The 23,392-nt window shown below is 47.5% G+C and overlaps 1 protein-coding gene across 2 annotated transcripts in view; it reads right to left on the bottom strand.

Annotated features, from left to right (window-relative positions):
* Positions 1–23,392, bottom strand: part of PLPP7 (phospholipid phosphatase 7 (inactive)) — a 45,997-nt gene that overhangs the window by 5,471 nt on the left and 17,134 nt on the right. Inside the window, exons 1-3 of one of the 2 annotated variants that reach the window (XM_038374988.2) lie at positions 21,071–22,655; positions 20,794–20,989; positions 13,626–14,088 (exon numbers count right to left, since the gene is read on the bottom strand). In XM_038374988.2, the coding sequence (XP_038230916.1) occupies positions 13,626–14,076 (451 nt within the window). In that variant the 5' untranslated portion in view covers positions 14,077–14,088; positions 20,794–20,989; positions 21,071–22,655. Of the gene's footprint in view, positions 1–13,625; positions 14,089–20,793; positions 20,990–21,070; positions 22,656–23,392 lie in introns of those variants that run through there. The other variant, XM_043498680.1, reaches the window with a different exon arrangement.

The following is a 23,392-nucleotide window of genomic DNA, read 5'->3' as shown; positions in this document are numbered from 1 at the left end:
GACTCTACCCTATCCAGGATAGGCAGAGGTCTCTGAAGAGAGCCTGAAACTGCACTTGCCCTGCTCCCTACAGAGGGAGGAGTTTTTTGGGTTTATAGCAAAAATGGCAAAATGTCACCTGAGGCAAAAGTGTGATTGGCTGCAGAGCTGAATTTTTATTGCAACAGCACCCATCAGCAGAACATCTAGGCGCCACTACATAATGTTAAGAGCACATCAAATATTTCAAGGGAAGGAATCAATTCAAGGTTTAAGCCTTCCCTTGCTCTCCCCCCCCCCTTTTTTTTTTTTGCAAATGTGTGCTCAATTTTTCCTGTAACCCAATGTTTTTAAAAGTGTGAAAACCTAAGATTTCTTGGACAAAAATCTCCCAAAGTGCAAATCGAGATGGTTTCACAACTCTACTCAGCACATAAAACCGAGGGCCAAATCTTACCTATCTAGGGAGTTCTAGTATGATAAATCACAGTGGTATCTAAATTGCTAAAATCTGGCCTCTGATGCTCACCCACTGGATTCCCATTGAAATTAACGGAAGCCACATGGGTAGCTATTAGCTCTGCTAACAGAGAAAGGATAATTCTATCTACCTTGTTCCTACTGCATTCAGGAACCACTTAAAAGTTGCAGCTCAATAACAGCAGAGAGGTAACCTCCTGCAGAGACAGGTTAGGGACAAACTTAGAAGTGTTAATACTTCCGTTTATGTCTTCAAAAACTATACCTCTAATATCACCATTAAAGGAAGACCGAATAAAAGGATTTCCCTCTTTGTCCTTTCTTTCCTTTCTGGTATTCTGAGGTGTGAATGCTGCTGCTGTCCCTTTAAGAAAGGATTCTGAAAGATTCAAGGAGTGATGATCTTAAAGGGGCAGCAGCTCTCACTGACTGTGCAGGCAGGCTGGCTGACTCCCATAGGTTGGAGCTGGAGAAGCAACTCCAGGGATGCGGCAGATGCGCCGGGGAGATGTTTATATGAATAAGTTCTCAAATGATTACTGCTGAACAGCCAGGGTGTAGTACCAAAAAAAGACAAAAAGAAAGCCCCAAAGTCTTTTGCTTCGGCTGCTCCTGCAGATACTCAGATGGAACCACTCAAATGACAAGGATAACTCTTGGCAGTAAGGGCTTTAGGATAAATATCAAACTAAAAATCACAAGCCAGGACCAATGGTTCAGCTAGTAACCCCCAGGCATCATTACCACCTACCAGTCATGGGGGTAGATGTGAAAAGGGGAAGTGAAATGGGTGGAGAGAAACTCACTCAAGCAGGAGAGCTTACAATGAGCTCAGACAACAGCCAGAGAGTAATACCAGGGAGTTCCACAGACAAAACCCTATCCTCAGACCAATCCCTACAGATGTTATGGCATGGGCAGTATGGCTAACTCCTATTTATTACTTGTATTACACTAGAACGCAGAAGCTCCAATCTGAATCAGGGCCCCACTGGACTGGGCCCTGTGCAAACAAAGGAAAAGACAATTGCCCCCCTGGAGAGCTCACAGGAGCCACAGCTATGGTAATACACAGGCTCGATGATGGAGCTCAAACCAAGCACTTTCAAGGCTGTGATTCCTGTCTCCTGGAAGTTGTGGCTCCAAGGTGGTTCATGAAGCTGTTTTCTGGAACTCACAGCATTTCAATAGCACCTACTGCTCATGTGGAAAACATCACAAGTGTAAGCTGCTGTAGAAATTAGTTTCCCTGAACATGTAGCCCTGGGGAACGTGCAAGTTATACCATTCCCAACAAGGATATAAATTGATAGGCCTGGTGTTCTAAAGCCCTGAGGTCAGTGGGAGAGGGAGGTGCTCAGCAACTCTGAAAGTCCAGCCCGCTACTTGTCAATATTCTTTCTGACCTGTGAAATGATCAGGTTCACACATCAATGGAGATAGTGGCCACACATGGCACAATGAACTTAAACAATAACTAATGATATACTGCAGCATTTTGGGGAGGTTATTTTTCAGTCAAAACAACACAAAGGATTCTGGAACATGGGGTCCCAGGAGGATAACATAGTGGAGAAATTTGGGATCATTGGAATTTAAAAAAGTAGACTCCCTCTCCTATCTTATCAGAAAACAGCCCCGAGTGAAACCACAGGCTACCTAAAGAGCCTCCCCTTGGATATAACATGCCCCTGGGAACTGGGCAAATTGTATCTTGGAACCAATTACTTAGCATAGCTGCTTCCCAAATTTGCTCTGCCATGCACAGGCTCTGCAATTATTCTGGAGAAGAGAAAAGAGAAGAGAAGAGCAAAGGGTGAGCACAGTGAAAAAACCTTGAGCTATGGAGGAGTTGGGCCTCTGCAGGGCACTTGCCTCTGAACATCTTGTTTATTGGGTTGAAGCGGATCTATTGCCTACAAATCCTGCAAGCTATGTGCAGAGGCGAGCTGACGCACCAGGGGACCTCTCCCCCAACTGTGCCACTACCTTGGATAGAGATTGCACAAACACTGCACTGATAACACCCAGGCACCCATGACACCAGAATAGCACTGGTGTATCCCATAATGGCAACCATACCCACACAGTGCTAACGCATCCTGTAATGGCACCATACAGCATGAGACAGCATGGTGCACAGACAACCCGTAATGACAGCATATCGCATGAGACCATTGCATCAGCATAACTACATTTGACTTGTGGTCCGTGTCTCTCATGGGAGGGAAGGCTTGGGCCAGGTGTGGAAATGAAAGAAAAGCAGAACATTTTGCCTGTGGGAAGAAGGAAGAGAAGCGCTTTGTGCTGCTCACCTGCTGGTGATGCAATGCCAAGTGCCTGGGCAACCCATAATGTCATGATTAAGGCCCAGCTTCAGCCAAGTACTTAAGCACATGCTCAACATGAAGCCATGCTTCAGCTTATCCCTGTTCAGCAATGCACTTAAGCAAGCGTTTAAGTCCCATCAGCTTAAATGAAAGTGGAATCAGCTTCTTAGATTTTTTTTTTTTTTTATAGCCTTGGAGATTTACAGTGCCTCCCACCTGTTGAACTCAAAGCACTTTATGAACCTTGATGACTTGGGCCTCTCAGTGCCCCAGGGAGAGTGATAAAGGGGAGCCAGGAGCAGAAACCTGAAATCATATCTAAGAAATCCTCTAACTAAGTGGAGCTTTTCAGACTGACTCTGCCAGGAAGAGGAGAAAATCTCTAATGCTGTCCTTACTCCTACTCCAGACTGATAGCAAGGGTCCCTGAGCACCTCTCTCCTGCCTCTCAACACTCCCAGCTAATTCTCTGGTGGCCTTAAAGAAAGCAATTGGAATCCGCACTCCTGTCCTCCTTACCCCCAACTACTCCTCTTGTCAAGCTGCATTAGAGGCAAACACACACACATTGCCCCTGGGGCGGGAGCCATCACTGACGCTTCTCCCAGCAGGAGCAGGATCCATCTCAGCTGAGAACACCTACTTCTAAGGGTGCCTCTTAGAGTTCAGAGCTGGGGGAGACAGATCCAGACAGCTGTCTCCTGCTGGGTAGCACAGAAATATGGCCAATTTCCCTCTCCCCCATTTAACCACCACAGCACTTCCCTTTGCTTTGAATCCGCATTCAGCCTCAGGGCATTTTACTTGCTAACTTTGCCTAGGAGTCTTGCTATTAAGGCTCCTGCATTACCACCTTCTTCTGAAGTGCTGGGCCTTAGTCATGGCTGAGATAGCTGACTAATCTAGCTGGACCAGTGCTCTGGCAGGAGTCCTACATAGGTCCTGTTTTCTGCTCCTGCAGCAGCTGAGCAGGTTCCAGTGTGTCACCGGGCCTGCCACTATATGCAGGCACATTGCAGAGTTGCCCTTTAACAGAACATATTTGCTCTAACTAAAGCAGACGGGGAGAGGAGGAGGAGAGGAGGCCAGCAAGTTGGATGCAATTTGCCATTCCAAAATGCCTGAACCCATCACTGACAATGGGACAAAAGGGGAGGGAGACACGTGGCAAAGGACCTGGGGCTTTTACTGCATTGCCTGAGAAGGATAATGAGAGAGATCTGCAGCATGACGGGTGATGAAGAGGAATGTTCACTCCCAGTTTGAGGCGGTGTGGATGTGGGATGCAGAGAGCACTGGAGGTGGATGTGTGTGAGGTTACCTCTGATCAACACCCCCCATGGGCCAGTCACATTAGCCCACTTGACATTTAAAAGTTTCCACCTCACTGGGCAGACAGGCTGCAAACTTGCCAAGATTTCAGCAGGCAGAGCAGATCCCAGGAGGGGAGGCTAGGCAAGCATCTCCCTTGCATTCCAGGGTAACAAGCCAGGGATGGGGCCACCTCAGAACAGAGTATCTGAGCAGGGTACGTACATGCAAGCCATCAGGTCTTCAGAAGCGGTTTCCTCCACCATTGGAACATACTTTGTTTCTGCTTAATTCAGACGCTCCCTAGCATGTCGGTGGGATAATTAAAAAAAATAATCAATGCGTCTGGCCTATAGGCAATCCCACCTGGGGCCCACAAGCTCTGCTGCTTATAGACTGACCCTGGGCAGGTCTACACTAAAAACACTGCATTGGCGCAACTGCATCGATGCTGGTGCGCCACTCTAGTGCTTAAGTGAAGATGCTCCAAGACTGATGGGAGAGAGCTTTCCCATCAGCAGAGTTAATCCGCCTCCCTGAAAGACAGTAGTTATATCGACAGGAGAAGCACTGCCATCGACATAGTGCTGTCTCCATGTGGGGTTAGGTTGATGTAACTGCGTTGCTATGGGGTGTGGATTTTTCAAACCCGAGTGACAGTTATATTGACATAGGTCTGTAGTGTAGACTTGGCCCATCTGGCAATGCAACTCCCCTTAAGAGCAGAAGAGGAGGTAACTCATTGCTTGGATTGTGTCCAGGCTACTGAGCCCTGAGACTCAACCGAGAGGATGTGTCTACATTGCAGTCACAGGGTGTGATTCCATCTTGTGTAGACATACCCGAGCTAGCTCAGGTTCTGGAGCAAAGAAACCAGGGTAGTACATGCTTCAGTTTGGGCTAGACACATGAGTAATTGCCCAGGGTTCTGGGTGAGTTTCTGGAGCCTGTGTGGCCGTGGCGTCACTGCGACCAGCACCCAAGCTAGCAAAAGTATGTCTACACAGGCTGCAATCACACCCCTTGATTCCAGTGTAGACATACCCACAGATACATGAACAATGAGCTTGTCTGCACTGCATGGGTATTCACCTAGTACTCTCTAAACTCCCGGAGTCCTGTCCCTGCATGTACTGGGCTCAGTATAAAGTCAGGGATGGGTTTGTAGGATTGTTCCAAAGTCCTGGTCAGGAATCTGTAGGGGACTTCCCCAGGACATTACAGCCTGGTTTCCCACCCCTCCTGACTACCTGGGGCTTCACAGATCTTAAGGCTGGCTCTGCATACAGGGAACAGACTGAAGCGAGCGTGCTCTGACCTTTCACTTACTTTTATGAAGGGGGAAATCCCCGCACCCCAGCCTTTCACCCTCATTCAGGCAGACATTGAACTCTCACCCTGACGCTAAGAAATGAAGGATCTGTCCACTTTATTCAGTGCTGCTTCTCTGACAGTGATAAACCCCGTGACAAAGCCAAGGAGCCAACGTACGATTTAGATACCACATGCAGGGCTGGTAATGGATGGTAACATTGTATTTAAAATCTGAGGGCCTGGTCCCCAACTGTTGTCGTTTCACTAAAGTCAGTGGAGCCATGCCACTCTGCACCAGGTAAATAAATAAACTCTCCCCACCACCAAACCTCATTCAAGAATAACATAATCCAGTTGGCTCCTAATGGGCTGAGAGGCAAATGCTGAGGGATAGGAGGGGGAAGGACAATGTAGGCTAATGGGCAGAGCAAGGGATTAGGAATCAGGACCCTGGATTTTTGTGGCATGTCCAGCAAGCCACAATCAGATGTGGCATCGATACCCCAGAACCTGGGGGGCGGTGTCTCCACTGACATGCACCTTGTATAAGCATTTATGCCTGTGCAAGCTGAGTGCAAAATGCTACCAAATCCACATGGTAGCATTTGCCACTCGCCTTGCACAGGTGTGTAGGACTGCACCAAGAGCAAGCCAATGGAAAAATCAGGCCACAGAAGCCAAATTGCCTGATGTTACAGAACCCAGTATAATAAACCAGGTTTCCCACAGCCAGATTTTTACATCGAAGGTTCATCAGGCTCCCCCAGCCTGGTTACTAAATGAAATTAATCAAAAGGGGGGCTTTGTGCAGCCAAAGGCTGAGTCCTTCAAAAGAGGACTTTTGTGTTCCCCATATCTCCAAGGGGGACGAGCCCTGGTACCAGCCAGCCCAGACCCTTCACAACACCTCAGGCCTGATTCTCTTTTCACTCACACCAGTGTAAATCAGGAGTAGCTCCACTGAAGTCAACAGTGTAAATGAGAGCAGAATCAGCCACTTCCGGGTGCTGTGGGAATTACCTAATTCCCTGGGCCCAAGCAAACTTCCCTTATGGACAGGGCCACTGACAACCATTCAGCATGGCCTTGCACAAGTCAGCTCTCCTCTCTCTGGCGGCTCAGCTTCCCCAGTGATAAAGTGGGGATGATACCAGCTTCTTCCTTCCTAACGGGGTTGAGAACTAAAACTCATATTGGTACAGCATTTGAACATCCTTGCATTAAATGGTGCCACAAGAAGATTCACTATTACTATTCTATTATATTTATTATTATAAATACGGCCTTCTGCAGGAAGAAATGATTTAAAGCCAGTGCCTTCCCTGACTCACTACCAGGGAGCTGGAGTACTTACCCTTAAAGAGGATTTGTGAGTAGGGGAAAGGGGTGAAGATGAAACAGATACTATCAGGGCCCAAGGGGCAGTGGCCTTTGAATCAGAGCTTGCATTCGAACAAAAAGGGGCCCAACACTGGGCAAAAGAACCAAGCCCCTTCAGGCTTAAGAGATTTCTGGATCCAGAAAGAGCATCAGTTTATCGAGCTCAATTTGTTTGGTTTTAACAAAGGGAAGGTTAAGGGATGACTTGATCACAATGTATACGTAACTATATGGGGAAGAGAAATTTGACAACAGAGGGCTCTTCAGTCTAGCAGACAAAGGTATAAGATGATACAAAGGCTGAAAGTTGAAGCTATTTACATTATTTAGACAAAACTAAATTTACACTAGAAAAAACGTGCAATTTTTTTTTTAAAACAGTGACTCATTAACCATTGAAACAACTTGCCAAAGGAAGTGTTGGATTCTCTATCACTTAAAAAACAGCCAACATTTCCAAAGATCTGCTTTAGTTCTAACAGAAATTAATTCAGGGACGTCCAGTGGTACTCAAGATGTTAGACTAGATAATCACATAGAATCATAGACTTTAAGGTCAGAAGGGACCATTATGATAGTCAACCTCCTACACAACGCAGGCCACAGAATCTCACCCACCAACACCTGTAACAAACCCCTAACTTATGTCTGAGTTATTGAAGTCCTCCAATCGTGGTTTAAAGACTTCAAGGTGCAGAGAATCCTCCAGAAAGTGACCCGTGCCCCATGCTGCAGAGGAAGGCGAAAAACCCCTAGGGCCTCTGCCAATCTGCCCTGGGGGAAAATGCCTTTCCGATCCCAAATATGGCAATTAGCTAAACCCTGAGCATGTGGGCAAGTCTCACCAGCCGAACACCCAGGAAAGAATTTTCTGTGGTAACTCAGATCCCACCCCATCTAACATCCCATCACAGGCCATTGGGCATATCTACCACTAGTAGTCAAAGATCAATTAATTGCCAAAATTAGGCTATCCCATCATATCATCTCCTCCATAAACTTATCAAGCTTTGTCTTGAAGCGAGATATGTCTTTTGCTCCTACTACTCCCCTTGGAAGGCTGTTTCAGAACTTCACTCCTCTGATGGTTAGAAACCTTCGTCTAATTTCAAGTCTAAACTTCCTGATGGCCAGTTTATATCCATTTGTTCTTGTGTCCACATTGGTACTGAGCTTAAATAATGGTTCCTTCTGGCTTTATAATCTATGATTCTATGAACTTGGGCCCATTTCCGTTAGGTAGATTAGAATAAGAACACCAGATCCCGTCTCCCTTCAGCTTTGGGAAAGTTTGGATCTGGATTGGAGCACTGGTCCCAACTTGCCAACTGTGGCAATTTTATCATGAGTCCCAGGATATTTGATTTTCTCCAGCTGCTGGAGTCAGATGATCATCTGAAAATCTCAGCTCTCATTTTAAAAATGTAAGTTTCTAGCCCTCCTTATTGCAGAGAAAAACTTGAAAATGTGACCTCTAAATGCTCCAAATAAAATGAACCCAAGTTGTACGGTTTTAAATCTCATGATTTTTAAGCCAATCATGATTTTGGGGACCTGATTCATAATTTTTGAACAGATGAGATTGGCAGCACCCCGGCCTCACTCTCCTGAAAGCGTGTTCTAGCAGTAGAGCCCTTATAAGAGAGGGGATGCCATTTTAGATTTGGTTTTGGTGAGTAGTGAGGACCTCATAGAAGAAATGGTTGAAGGGGATAATCTTGGTTTAAGTGATCATGAGCTAATTCAGTTCAAACTGAACGGAAGGATTAACAAAAATAAATCTGCAACTAGGGTTTTTGATTTCAAAAGGGCTGACTTTCAAAAATTAAGGAAATTAGTTAGTGAAGTGTATTGGACTGAAGAATTTATGGATTTAAAGGTAGAGGCAGCCTGGGATTACCTTAAATCAAAGCTGCAGAAGCTATCGGAAGCCTATACCCAAGAAAGGGTAAAAAATTCATAGGCAGGAGTTGTAGACCAAGCTGGATGAGCAAGCATCTTAGAGAGGTGATTAAGAAGAAGCAGAAAGCATACAGGGAGTGGAAGAGATCAGCAAGGAAAGCTACCTTATTGAGGTCAGAACATGTAGGGATAAAGTGAGACAGGCTAAAAGTCGAGTAGAGTTGGACCTTGCAAAGGGAATTAAAACCAATACTAAAAGGTTCTATAGCCATATAAATAAGAAGAAAACTAAGAAAGAAGAAGTGGGGCCGCTAAACACTGAGGATGGAGTGGAGGCTAAAGATAATCTAGGCATGGCCCAATATCTAAACAAATACTTTGCCTCAGTCTTTAATAAGGCTAAAGAGGATCTTAGGGATAATGGTAGCATGACAAATGGAAATGAGGATATGGAGGTAGATATTACCATATCAGAGGTAGAAGCGAAACTCAAACAGCTTAATGGGACTAAATCGGGGGGCCCAGATAATCTTCATCCAAGAATATTAAAGGAATTGACACCTGAAATTGCAAGTCCATTAGCAAGAATTTTTAATGAATCTGTAAACTCAGGAGTTGTATCATATGATTGGAGAATTGCTAATATAGTTCCTATTTTTAAGAAAGGAAAAAAAAGGGATCCGGGTAACTACAGGCCAGTTAGTTTGACATCTGTAGTACGCAAGGTCCTGGAAAAAATTTTGAAGGAGAAATTAGTTAAGGACATTGAAGTCAATGGTAAATGGGACAAAATACAACATGGTTTTACAAAAGGTAGATCATGCCAAACCAACCTGATCTCCTCCTTTGAGAAAGTAACAGATTTTTTATAGACAAAGGAAATGCAGTGGATCTAATTTATCTAGATTTCAGTAAGGCGTTTGATACCGTGCCACATGGGGAATTATTAGTTAAATTGGAAAAGATGGGGATCAATCTGAACATCAAAAGGTGGATAAGGAATTGGTCAAAGGGGAGACTACAACGGGTCCTACTGAAAGGCGAACTGTCAGGCTGGAGGGAGGTTACCAGTGGAGTTCCTCAGGGATCAGTTTTGGGACCAATCTTATTTAATCTTTTTATTACTGACCTAGGCACAAAAAGTGGGAGTGTGCTAATAAAGTTTGCAGCTGATACAAAGCTGGGAGATATTGCCAATTCAGAGAAGGATTGGGATATTATACAGGAGGATCTGGATGACCTTGTAAACTGGAGTAATAGTAATGGGATGAAATTTAATAGTGAGAAGTGTAAGATTATATATTTACGGATTAACAACAAGAATTTTAGTTATAAGCTGGGGACGCATCAATTAGAAGTAACAGAAGAGGAGAAGGACCTTGGAGTATTGGTTGATCATAGGATGACTATGAGCTGCCAATGTGATATGGCTGTGAAAAAAGCTAATGCGGTTTTGGGATGCATCAGGAGAGGTATTTCCAGTAGGGATAAGGAGGTTTTAGTACCATTATACAAGGCACTAGTGAGACCTCACCTGGAATACTGTGTGCAGTTCTGGTCTCCCATGTTTAAAAAGGATGAATTCAAACTGGAGCAGGTACAGAGAAGGGCTACTAGGATGGTCCGAGGAATGGAAAACTTGTCTTATGAAAGGAGACTTAAGGAACTTGGCTTGTTTAGCCTAACTAAAAGAAGGTTGAGGGGAGATATGATTGCTCTCTATAAATATATCAGAGGGATAAATACAGGAGAGGGAGAGGAATTATTTAAGCTCAGCACCAATGTGGACACAAGAACAAATGGGTATAAACTGGCCACCAGGAAGTTTAGACTTGAAATTAGACGAAGGTTTCTAACCATCAGAGGAGTGAAGTTTTGGAATAGCCTTCCAAGGGAAGCAGTGGGGGCAAAAGATCTGTCTGGCTTTAAGATTCTACTCGATAAGTTTATGGAGGAGATAGTATGATGGGATAATGTGATTTTGGTAATTAATTGATCTTTAAATATTCAGGGTAAATAGGCCGAATCCCCTGAGATGGGATATTAGATGGATGGGATCTGAGTTACCCAGGAAAGAATTTTCTGTAGCATCTTGGCTGGTGAATCTTGCCCATATGCTCAGGGTTTAGCTGATTGCCATATTTGGGGTCGGGAAGGAATTTTCCTCCAGGGCAGATTAGAAGAGGCCCTGGAGGTTTTTCGCTTTCCTCTGTAGCATGGGGCCTGGGTCACCTGTGGGAGGATTCTCTGCTTCTTGAAGTCTTTAAACCACTATTTGAGGACTTCAATAGCTCAGACATAGGTGAGGTTTTTCGTAGGAATGGGTGGGTGAGATTCTGTGGCCTGCGTTGTGCAGGAGGTCAGACTAGATGATCAGAATGGTTCCTTCTGACCTTAGTATCTATGAATCTATGAATAATGGGGACAGATACGCTCCTTTTAGCGACAGGCCATGACTCTGCTTCTTTACTTTGGTTGCTTGGCATTTGTGGCTGGGGATGCAGCAGAGGTGAATTAATAAATCCCAGCATGGATGGCAAATGTGTGGGCCAATGTGGGTCCATTGGGCCTAGGGAGGGGATCCACAGCTGGGATCCATGCTATGGGGCGGGAGAAAAGGATGACGCAGGGCTAGATTTCAGCACCCCCACCCCAAACAGACCATCATACCGCTGGGAAGTTTTCACCCAGCGCACAGCTCAGGGGCATGTAGCCTGCTGTCCATCTGCAGCTGTGCCTCTGCCAGGTCCCCAGTCCCGTTTCAGCAATCTCCTTACTCCTTCCCTTTGCAAAGCCTGATTACAAATCCTAAACGAGCGCTTTGTGACGGGCTGGCTCCCTGCCCAGAGACTGCATCAGAAATTCTGCTTGCTGTATCAGACTCCGAGGGGGCTGGGGGAAGGGAGGAAAGCCAAGTGGGGCGAACAGCCTTGCTGCTTCTCCTTCCAAAGGGTCAGGGTGAGGGTGGGAAGAGCTCATTCCCTCGGACCCATCCCCACCCAGAAGGGCTTTGTTATCACCAAGTACTGCTGGATTTGAACTGCATATGGGGCTGAGCCAAAACAAAAAAGGGTAATAGAGGATGTCGGACAGTATCAGCAAACCAAGTTTCTTGCGGGGAGGTAAAGTCTGTGACGGGAGCCCTGTCTCCTTCTGAAGGAGAGCTGAGAAATTTAAAAGGTCACTGAAATATTCAGGGATCCGTCTTGGGGGAAAAATCCCAGACTCTCCGTGAGAAGCAACTCACGAAACAGAGGAGCAGGCAGACACACATTCGCTGGCCATACCATGCCCTTCTCATTCTCTTAGACGCAATGGTTCTTGCGGCTACTGGCTGGGTCCACCAACCACACATCCCCAGTATGGCCTGTTAGCACTTAGATATTGTTGCAATGGGCACTCTATAAATAGGCAGATCTCTGCCCTCCTAATTTTGGGAATTTAACTGGCCACTCCAGTTGCATCAGCCACCCCCTTGTACATGATAATGGCAAGTCTACAGGGGGAGATGATGGAAATGTGACAAGGGGGACGCAGGGAACAGAAATGTCTCCATGCATCTTGTTCCAAGCCTCCTGCAATCTCCCTAATATGCCCCTATTTGGAAACTGCCTAGTTACTATGGCAATGGGTGTTAGACAAAGTACACCATCTTTTGATCAATAGGGGATGAAACTAGCCTTTACGTTTCCCATGAAAAACAACAAGATCAAAAATAATGATTTTTTTTTGTGGGTCACTGGGAGCTGAGAAGATTTGGGGGAAGCCCAGCAGAGGCTATTTTGGGCACCACCTCAGAACTGAGGGGACCTACCAATGTGGGTTTGTGTTCCCAAGAGGCCAGGTGCTAGCAGCTGCATAGCTAAGCGTGAATAACCTATGAGAAGGGGGCCAGCCCAGGGACTGCTTTGTATTTGGAATCGTAGCTTTGCAGTGAAAAGGGCCAGCAACGGGGGAAAAAATGTGAAAGCTGAAATTAGCATTTGATCTTCATTGGACTGCAAATGTTTAGAGGCCCAGAGCCGCAGGCTTCCCGGGCCCCAGAGGCTAGCCTTGCACAGGATATATGTGTACGGGCCTGCCAGGGGCCTTTAGTTCCTCACCAATTGGTCCTCATAGTCTTTTAAAAGGGGCTTCTCTCTGCTCAGTAAGGCAAGGCAGAACAGCAAGTGATGGTGCAGGGCAGGCACCTGCTGAAGGAAGGGAGGAAGATCAAAGAAGCAGGAGCAGGCGGGAGACAAGACTCCCCTTGCGGCAGCTGAGAAGAGGAGCCAGAGTCTGTCCAAGGCAGAGGGGGGAACAAAAGGGGGGAACAAAACATTTGCAGAGAGAGCATCAAAGTTGGGTGACTGATTCCCATTTTGCCTTTAACCACCCTCAACTGAAATCTTAATTCATCTTTAAATCTGCCCCAGCTAAGCCTCTGAGGGAAGACAGATACAGTTTAAATAAATAATCTGGCTGACAGCATCAAAGCCATAAGGTTTTCCTGCCCAAAGGTTAGGTCATTAACCTTCCCAGGTTCCATTCTGCTAGTCTCACATTGCACAGGACCTTACTTCAGGAGTAGCCAAATGGAAGCCACCTGGATTTCTTCGGCAGGAAGGCACAGAACCTAGCATGGGCCCGTTAGGTCCTTATACTGCGCCCATCATCATGGTATCAGAGCACCTTCCTGCGCCCATCACCATGGTATCTGAGCACCCTACTGAACTCATCAACGGGGTATCCCAGCACACCCTGGATCTACAGAGATGGCCAATAAATGCCAAGAACCCCATAAACGTAAGTTTTCTGAATTTAAGTTCATTCCCTCTTCCTTTAAAAACCGTGGAGATGGATGAATACGACAGAGGAGGGGGGAAAGCCTGCTGTCCCTTGTGACTAGGGGCTGGGCTTAGAGTGCAAGAGGTGGAGTATTTTACTCACCTAGCAGCAGGTTCATGAGGACCTCCTGTCCCGCCAGCGTGCTGCTCTTCCCCAGGCAGATGAGTGTGCCCCCGATCCAGGGTACGCCATGCCCTGTGATCCCGATGAGTGTGATCATGGAGCGGGCGCTGCCCCAGGACGAGGCGCTGCTGGCACAGACCCCCAGCCTCTTGGACATGCAGATATCGATGGCCAGTAGGGAGTTGAAGGCAATTCCCTTGAAGGAGGGGTTCAGCTGCATGCAGTCCTCCTCAGGAAGCTGCTGAGATTGCCTCCGCTCCTTGGTGCCTTCGTTTTGGGTGGGAGCCAGACCAGACTGGCTGCCCTGCTTTCTGCTGGAGCTCCTGGTCTCCTGGTTTCCTTTCATGGGCTGGTTCAACGAGAGGAACTCAGCCCTGTTCAGGACATTGTTCCGCTCTCTGGCTCTGGCCCGGCTTTGGGATGCTGGCATTGTGGAGTCTCCCTAGATGAAACCTGCTTTCAAAAAACTGTACAGGAGAGAAATCCCTCTCCCCTTCCAATCAGCTCTCCCACCTCCCCGCTTCAGAGATATTAATTTGGTAAGCAATACAGATTCCCTTCTTGTGCAGTCTCCCCCAGCACAGACTGCAGCTGTTAAATATAGAGCAAGGAATGCACATGGCTGTTTACTTCATGGGCCTAGCAAGCTTGGAAGAAAAATTAATGCCAGGCTGGGCAGCCAGTCCAACACCAGAAAAAAGGTTAAACAGCCAATGGATACAGAGAAGAGGAGGGGAAATTCTATGTGCCAAAGGTTGGTTGCTTCAGGCCTGGTCTATTTAAATCTTCCAATTGCTTATATCCCCAGGGCTACAGGGGAGACTGGGAAATGTAGTTTTTCCACCGTGTTCTTCCATTTGATTTAATGGAGGAATTAGGGCTGGAAAACGTCACCCCACCTCCTCTCCCTACCAGGGCAGGCTTGATCCCTGCAGCCTGGGTTTGAGGTCTCAGGAGATGAGGTTTCCTTGGGGCACTGTCAGGGAGTTTCTCCAGATCTTTTCCCTCACTTAGTTTCATCCCCATGGCTCATAATTGTCCCCCTTGTCCCCCTTTGTGCTGCCCTAAATAATTCCTGTCACTCCTCGGTGTTAATTGCCTTCAAATATCACTAGTCCTATATTCCCAACACCCAGCCACCTTTTCTAAACTCCTGCAGTAACTGATCCACCAACCCGCTTGCCTCCGGGCCGTAGGTGTAGCAGCACCTGCCTTTGGATTAAGAGAGATGCTGGATTGCTAATGATTTCCCCCTTCTCTCCCGCCCGCCTATTGTAGCACATGTTTGTACTGCATCACACAGAATCACAGAACCCTGATTACCAGCAGGTGACAGGCAGACACCTGCAAACTCAAATCAGCATGGAAGATTGCAATGCAGTTAGCATCTGTAGTAGAGCAAGGTGTGACCAGAGAGACTACAAGGCATGAGATTCAAAGGGAAGCATGGAGTATGGGAAAACTGACAGGCTCAGGAAATAGGATGCGACTGATTTATTAGCGAGACGTGATGAAGTGGTTATAGGTAATAGGCATGTTACTAAGAGACCAACTGATGCTGCATAGTTTTGAGAGGGATGGGGAATTCAGGGGTTTAAAACAAAGAGTACTCTATGGGGCAGGGAGGAAAGAGGAGCAATAGAATGACCTCGGGAAAGGCAGCAGTGAATAAATGGACAGTATTAGGCAAGACTCTTCCCCCCTGCCCCGAGGTGTCTTAGCCATAGTTCCAAACTCAGTCCTCCTAATGCACTCTGGCCACTTCTCTCCTTCGCAGCTCCCCCGCCTGCAGTTTGGTGTCCAGGGTTGGAGGTGTTCAGTTCAGTCGTCAGCCCCTAAAGGAAGTGCTGCCTGGGTTGCCAGGGGGAGGGGGAAGCGCCTTCTACTGCCTGACCCAGCAGAAGCGATTTCAGCTTTGATTGCTAGGTAGAGATGCCTGCACCAGCATCCCTCCGGTAAGCTGCGGCTCTCTGTGGCTTCAGCCCAAGCCACCTCAGCGCCACCTGTGCTGTCTGCCACCTCAGTTACCTGCACGGCCTTGAAGCACCTCAGTTTACCTCTGTCCATCACCTCAAAGCCAACCACTGTCTTGAAGCTACCTCCGTAAGGAGTCTTCAGAGAAAAGTCAATGACATATAGCATCCCTAAACAAAGCTCCTACCACCAGGAAGGGCGTCTCAACAGAAGGTAGAGCCCAGTCTATTCATTCAAATTACTTACTTAGACTTTGTCCAGTAACTGCTACTCAGCTGTGCCAGGTCATAATCGCGGTTAGGGTTCTCGCCCTAGGCACATTTGATGCAGTTCTCTTGTCCCTTCATTTCCCATCACGGACAATAGCATTTTACTGCCCTCAAAACTTAACTGTGTCTTAACCAAAATGCACCAACCTGTCACATAACTGAAATGCAAATGAGGCCTGGCCCATTCAATCATTTCCCCTTGCTCACCAACTGATGCCAGAAGAGAGCTCCCTGCCCTATAGAGCTCCTGTCCAACTGGAGTTCTCATGCAGCTCTGGGCTGCTCTTCTCCCTGTTCACCAACAGATGTCAACAGCAAACTCCCTACTCTTGCTTCAGGCCACATCTGCATAGGGACTCAGATCAAGCTCCCTAATGCAATATAAACAGGACAGCAGAGGACAACTTGGGCCAGCTCCCAACCAAGTCACCCCCACCCCTTGTGCGGGTGGTAGTCACGCCTCAGTAGATCTAAATGCTATTGGGACTAGAGCCTTTGCCATGCAAGATTTGGATCTACAGCTCAATGGATCTGTGCTTAATCTGGCACTGCTTGAAAAGGAACGGGGGTGTCTCCAGGGACATTTCTCTGCAGCCCTGTAGGCCAGGCTGAGTTTTTTGGAGGGGATGCCTTTGCTACTTTGACCCCTCCAGATGGTGACAGGAGCAATATTGACGGTATTGCTGGTTTGCCCTTCAAGCCACAAGGCCTCTTTGCGTGCCTGAGTTTCCACATCTGTCAAGTGGATATAATACGCACCCATCTTTGTCACGGGCCTTGAAATCCTCAGATGATAGGCCGTGCAATTAAAGATTACCATTGCCCCAGGGCACGCACATTCCTTGGTTCCAGTGCTATTTATCAATACAAGCATTAAGTCATACATTGCATGGGAGAGTTGAAACCATCTATAGGAGGTGGCTTTGGCGGATAATAAAATAAAATAAAATAAATAATAAAACTTTACACATCTATTGCACCTTTCATCCGAGTCGTTCGAAGTGCGTCACACGAATTAATTAAGCATCACAACAACCCTGTGGAGGGAGGTGGTATAAGACCTTGTTACAGACAAACTGACACAGAGAGCTTAGCCCGTGATGTGCCCAAGCAAAATCAGTAGTAGAGCTAATAAAGGGACCCAGGAGTCCCAACTCCTAGCCTCTTTCTCAGACCACCAGATATATATATATATATATATTTTTACCTGTTATCCATAGAGAGGGAATATATTTCAGTCTAATGCAGCTTCTCAGCATCTGTTGCCCCAGGGATCTACCACTGCTTTGTGATGACCAGCTGGGGACAGAGCTCTTTCATTGCGTTTCAGCAAACTTTTCTGTCCCCTCCCCACTCCAAACACACCTACCCCATCCCAGGAGCCACACCCCAGCTTGGCTTGTAAAGACAGCTACTACACGTATGCATATGTAATACACACAACCACACCCCCGTGCAGACACAGGCAAGAGGCAGTGCAGGAGCGCGGACAGTAGTATATCACAGACATGCAGTAGGTCCCATTGGATCAGAGTCATGCAGCTGCATTCTCACGCCATCAGAGAGGTCAATATCCCTGTTAGTACTGGTCTGCCATTACCCTGTCCTGAGGTTCCATGGCATGAGGAAAATCACAACCCACGTGCCATAGGCTAGACAGGTGTTGTTTTGGTAGCAATGGTCCTAACAATCAGGAGGGAAGAGTTCTGTCTCTCTGGGCCACAGCTGGGGAGGGGGAAGGGGGAGGGAAGGATGTTGTTACTGGGCAGTTTCCCTAGTGGAGTAATTACAGGGAAAAATACTTTGAAAGCAAACACTTGGGGTTAATTTTAAATCTGATCGGTCTCTCTCCTGCCAACTACTTTCCAGTACACGGGGGGACATTCTTTCTCTCTCACACATACACACGTTCCACAAGCTCTAATCAGGGTCCCAGCCTTAAACATAAGCACAAGTGGTTAACTAGGGTACCCCACAGATTTAGCAGCTTATTTCCCAGTGTCCTCCTCCTAGCAGCTTGATGGGAGAGGAAGGCAATTATCTGTCCAGTTCCCACACTTCCTAAATGGAGGAGAGGAGGCAACTTATCCCTTTCTCCCTTTTTCAGGGGTAAGACTGGAGTGGGCAGGGAACTCTGCTTTTAGCAGCTTGTTGCTAGCAGCCCTACAACTAGGAAGGCTGCAATGGTCCATCGTTTGGGAGGGGAAGGAGAGTTCAAGAGAAAAGTTTTGGGTTTCCTACAGATCACACTGAGGCTGCATCATTCACAGATTGCCCTGAACACAGAAACATGTTGCACCTGCATGTTGCGTGTGGGGAGGGAGAGGTGAAGCAGGGTTCGCAGAGGCACACCACGTTTTGGAAGCTAACCAGAAATACACGGCTTTGAAATATTATTAATAAACCATTAAAATGCGCCTTCCCTCCCTCACACACGTTCTGCTGAGCGCTGTGCTCAGATTTCCAAGGCTGCTGCTGCTGCTGTTGGGTTATTTTGGTCTTGCAATCTGATCCACACTGGGTTTATTTTAGCACCTTGGAGAACTCCCAGGCTGATGGATTCCAGCTCCCTTCCCCAGATCCCTTCCCTGAGGCCACAGTTCAGAGGCCTTGCTAGCTATAGCAGACTAGGCAGCTGCCTAGAATGGCAGATTTTGGAAGGCAGCAAACTGGTGGTGGCGGCAGAGGGGCTGCCCAGGCATGTGGGCAGCCACCAGCTGTGGCTCCACAAAGCAGGAAGCGGTCCCCAGCTGAGTTGCTGGGGAAGTGCTCCTGCCCTCACTCCGCTATTCCAAGCCCGGTTCAGGTAAGATAGTGGTCACAGCAGTGGCTTCGGTGCTGAGGGGCTTGGGCTGCTCCCGGGGGCACCGCAGGTTCTGTTAGGCCTTCAGCCACAAGTGCAATGCCCCACCCGGCTCCAGGTTGGCACCTGACCCCATGTAGGCCCTGCTGCCCACGCAGTGCCTGGCTCCTGCTCCACCTTCTGCTTCAACTCCACCATGTGTGAGCTCTGGAGAGACTGACACGGCTACGAGCCCAACACTGAGACGCAAATCCAGAAAAGTGCAGGGCGTGGGCCGGGCGGTGCGGGGGTGACTGGTGCAGGCAGGGATACTGTGGGCCCAAAGAGCAGGTCTTGGTAGCTTGCAGTGCCTAGGGCACAGGCCTGAGGGGACCTTCATGGTGGCCTGGCCCAGCTCAACCCACTGGGATGTCAGATTGGGGTCTGTCCCAGAGGCCCAGGCTGGGGTCTGGCCCATCAGCCTCCGACCCGGCTGCATGAGGCTCAGGGCTGGGGGGTAGCAGCATGGGGGAGGCACAGAGGGGCTGTTGCAAACTTCTAGGAGAGTAGGTTGGGGGCAGCAGACTGAAGTTTTGCCTAAGGTGGCTGATTGCCGTGAGTGGCCTCTGCCCAGGCCCAGCACATTTCCCCTCCTTGCCCGCTCCCTCCCTAACCAGCAGGCTCCTCCTCCCAGGCTGGCCCCACATTCCCCTGGGCTAGCAGGGTCTGATGGCCCAAACCCCCTGCATAGCTGTTGCTGCCTATCAGCTCAGTTGGCAATCCCAACTGCACAGCCTGCACTGGAGATGCAGTCAGGTAAGAACAGCAATGCCTCTGTCCCCATGATTCTGGAAATCTCCCCATCCCCGCCCACACCAACATCACCGACACCTTCAGCACACCCCAAGCTCCAGCAGCCACAGCCAAGAAGCAGCAGCAGTCACTTGCAGCCAAACTGGTCAACAGCAAAACCTTCTGCCTTCCTACGATAGGACTGGTTTTCAGGAGGCTTTTGATTTGGAGGTGGTGGAGAAGGAGGTGGTGGTGGTGATGAATGGGAGGTGGGGGAAAGACCCTTATTTAAAATACACGACAGTATTCTGGAGTATTAACCTGAAATGCTACAGCGACGCTGGCTCCAGCTGCAGTATTTGAGTCCTTTAATGGAGAATACTGCAGTATTTTTTTTCCCCAGTAAAAGAAGGTGCTGTATTTCCGTCATCCTCTGCTGAAACAAGGTGATAGTGCAGTATATCAGCCCTGCTGCCAGGAGAAAATGGCCCCAGGAGGCATGGAGAGGGGGCATGTTATAATGTGAGACTGGGGCACACAAACACTTAAACGGATTTAAGAAGGAAAAGCATCCTATAGACAACCAAAGGGATCAACAAATATCCCCAAGTGCTACATTAAGTTGTGTTACCGCTGGGCCTCAAAGGCCGGCCTTCAGTGTGAACATTTTCACCTTCAAGCTCTTCTCCACACTATAGCACAGGTATTGCTTTACCCATTTCTCACATGCAGCCACTGCTGGAGTGGAATGTGGCAATTGTTTAACAGTTCTCAGCATGCTACGCAGCCATGTACTGCTAAACATGAAGAATCCCACTGAAGCTGCAGAAATGATTTGGAGTTGTAAGTAAACTATAATGACCCAAATTAGAAATTGACGAAGACAGCAAAGTTAAAAGACTCAGTGAAATTGCAACACGAGATTCTATTGAAATCAAAATGCTTCTTGAAAATTAGGGTTAATTTCAGAAGAACACTGGGGAGGGGGGGAGATCTAACCAGGTCGAAATGTCCCCTTGCCAACATTTTCAGAATGAAACATTTCAGTTTTTTGTTTTTAAATTATAGTTCTGCATTGGAATAGATATTTAAAAATTGGAGATTCTTAGTGCAGAAAAATTCCCCCCAAAATTAGGTTTGGGTCAATGGAATCATTTTGGTTTTATTTCAACTTTTTTTTAATTTTATGTTATAATATATTTTGAAATTTTCAGTTTCTGTTCCCCTTCAGAACAAAGCCAGATTTTAAAATCCTGCACAAAACAGAACTTCTGTTGGCCACACAGCTCTACTCGATTCTTGCAAAAAGTGCAATGGGATTTTGAATTACCTTGTTTTAAGTCTTGTCCGCAGAACATCACTCCCAGAATCGGAATGTCCAGAGCATTGGTTCAGTACTGACTTGGTAGAAAGAAGTCTCTTGGGAGTCAAGAACTTCTGAGTTCTACTTCCCCCTTCACCAGACTTGATGTGAGCTCATGGGCAAATCACTCCCTTGTATGCTCTGTGCGGCTCCATTTCCCTGTCTGTTGCAGGGATAGTAATAATCAGTAATGAATCCAGTGTTTGCATGGCACTTTGGAAAATGTAAAGCAAGAAAATATTACCACTTGCTGAATGATCAATGAATGCCCCTTCTAGCAGCTGTTTCCCTGGAAGCTTCCATCCAAAGACTGACCAGCTCTGATCCGGTTTAGCTTAATTTGACAATTTCACAAGACAATAGGGTGTGGCTGCAAAACGTGGAAGCCTGTGTTCTTGCCTAGCTAATCTGTAGGTGATCTCTGCTGAGAGAGTAGACTGTAAATGACTTTTAAAGTCAAATAGGAGCAACCTCACAATCTCGCCTGTTCCATCTGGGACTGGTCTCTGCTCCCCACTCCTGTACAGTCATGGGCTTGCTTAGCAGCTCACCACTCCCCTCCCCATCAGCCCGTCACCCCATCAGCTAGGGAAATACCTTCTGAGGTGATCTCTGGGCCTGAGCGTCCCTCCCTGGCTCGCTCTGCCCCAACCTATTGAGTGTGGTGGCCAGTTCTGCTCCGTTCCGCATGAAGAGGAGGAGCAGGCCAAGGAAGGGGTGTGGGCTCAGCATCCCACCCATGCTGAGGCACCTCATGCTGTTCTCCAGGGCAGAAGAAGGAGGGAGCCTGGCTGAAAAGGAGGAGTGGGGAAAGATTGAACATTATTGGTCCGACTGAGCACTGGAGGCAGGACTTTATGCCAGCACACTCCAGGGAAATTCTTATGTTCTCACTCGGGTCTCGGATCCAATAGGCTCCATTGCAATTCCAGCACTGCCCACGAGGAGCAGATACAACTTTGCCCTCTCCCAAAGGCATCCGCGTGTCTGAATTTCTCTCTGCCTCCCAACCTTCCGTGTATCTATTAGAAGACTGTAGAGACAAGGACAGAGATTGTACCTGGGTAGATTGCAGTGCAAAGCAGATCGTCTGAGCTAAATAAATTGTGTATGTAAATAATACACAAGTGTCCATCTTATTATATTGATATAATACATTATACTGCTGATTGACCTTGGGCAAGTCATTTCACATTTTTGTGCCTCAGTTTCCCCAGCAATAAAATGTGCATAATACTGACCATCTTTGTAAAGAGCTTTCAGCACTACAGATGAAAAGACCTCACTAAGACCTATAATAATTCTATAAATGCGTGTGCACCCCACCCCCCAGGTTTGCAGCTGTGTTTAGCACCCAGCAGGGTTCATGCTCCAATCTTCACAGAGCTCCGTATCCAACACACTGAGGAAAAATCTCAACCTTAGCCATTGGCTATACAACAAGACCATTGCAAGTATCAATAATACAAGGTAATAAGTTTCCACCAGCCATTGCTTCCTCACAGTCACTTTCAATGTTCTGTCTGTGCCAGCTACTCCTCAGTCCTTTTCCCACTAGGGAGAGCTTTCGATTTTTCATTGCGAGAATCCCCTCCCAGCCCAGAGAGCCTAGGATTGAAGGGATGTCATACCACTGACTGAATCCACCTACCAAAACTTCAGCCAGCAAATATTCCAGAGGAAAGAAAAGGGCCAAAATTAAAGTGACAGAAAATGCTTTGCATTTTTTTTTTAAATAGGTGGAATTCAAAACCACAAAACTACATTACCCAGAATGCCTGAAGCTGTTGAAAGGAAATGCCGTTTTGCAAAGAGGTTTAGCTCCAACAGCTGCAGTTTAAGCGAGGAATACAGGGGGGAGGGCTGGGAGAGAGAGGGAGGGAGGTATGGGCGGCAGAGAGAGAGACCTGCTAATAATACTGCAATTGGACTGGGGCGGAGGGAAAGAAGCTGTCATGCACAGAGCTCCCTCCCTGGAAAGCCTGCAAGAACAGCTGGGCTGCATGAGAATGCCACGGGCATGAAAATGAGTTTCTTGCAAAGTTTGACCTGGTTGCCTTTCTGATGCTGCAGCAGAAACTGAAGCAGGGTTTTGTTCCCCCACCGTCCAAGGGACTGATCCCCTGGAGAGGCTGAAATACAGTTCAGATACTGCCCCCTGATTTATTTCTTGCAACAAGAGGAAACTTGCAGCAGCGAGGGGGGGGGAGGGATCGCTCCTGCTTTTCTCACCTTCCTAGACATAAAGCAAAAACAAACAAAAAAAAAAACAAAACCACGACCCCCCCCCACACCCACACACAGAGGTCTGGCTGGAAAACCCTGGCAAACGGATGCACGAAGAAGCCGCTGTCCCGACACCAAGAAGCCCCCAGCAGCTGCAGCTCCGAAGCGATCTGAGACTGTGAATGACATTTATCCAAGGGGGGGGGGAGGAGAGGGGAGGTGCATTTGTGAAAATGCGAAGTCCCCCCAAGATGCAGGATGCTGTGAAGCTCTGAAGACACAAGGATCCGGAAGCACAGGCCGGGGGAAGGCTGTTCTCTCTCTCTCTCTCTGTTCACAC

The sequence above is a fragment of the Dermochelys coriacea genome, chromosome 16 (assembly GCF_009764565.3).
Source record: "Dermochelys coriacea isolate rDerCor1 chromosome 16, rDerCor1.pri.v4, whole genome shotgun sequence".
NCBI classification, from domain to species: domain Eukaryota; kingdom Metazoa; phylum Chordata; order Testudines; family Dermochelyidae; genus Dermochelys; species Dermochelys coriacea.
This window is presented reverse-complemented; position numbering and strand designations above follow the sequence as displayed.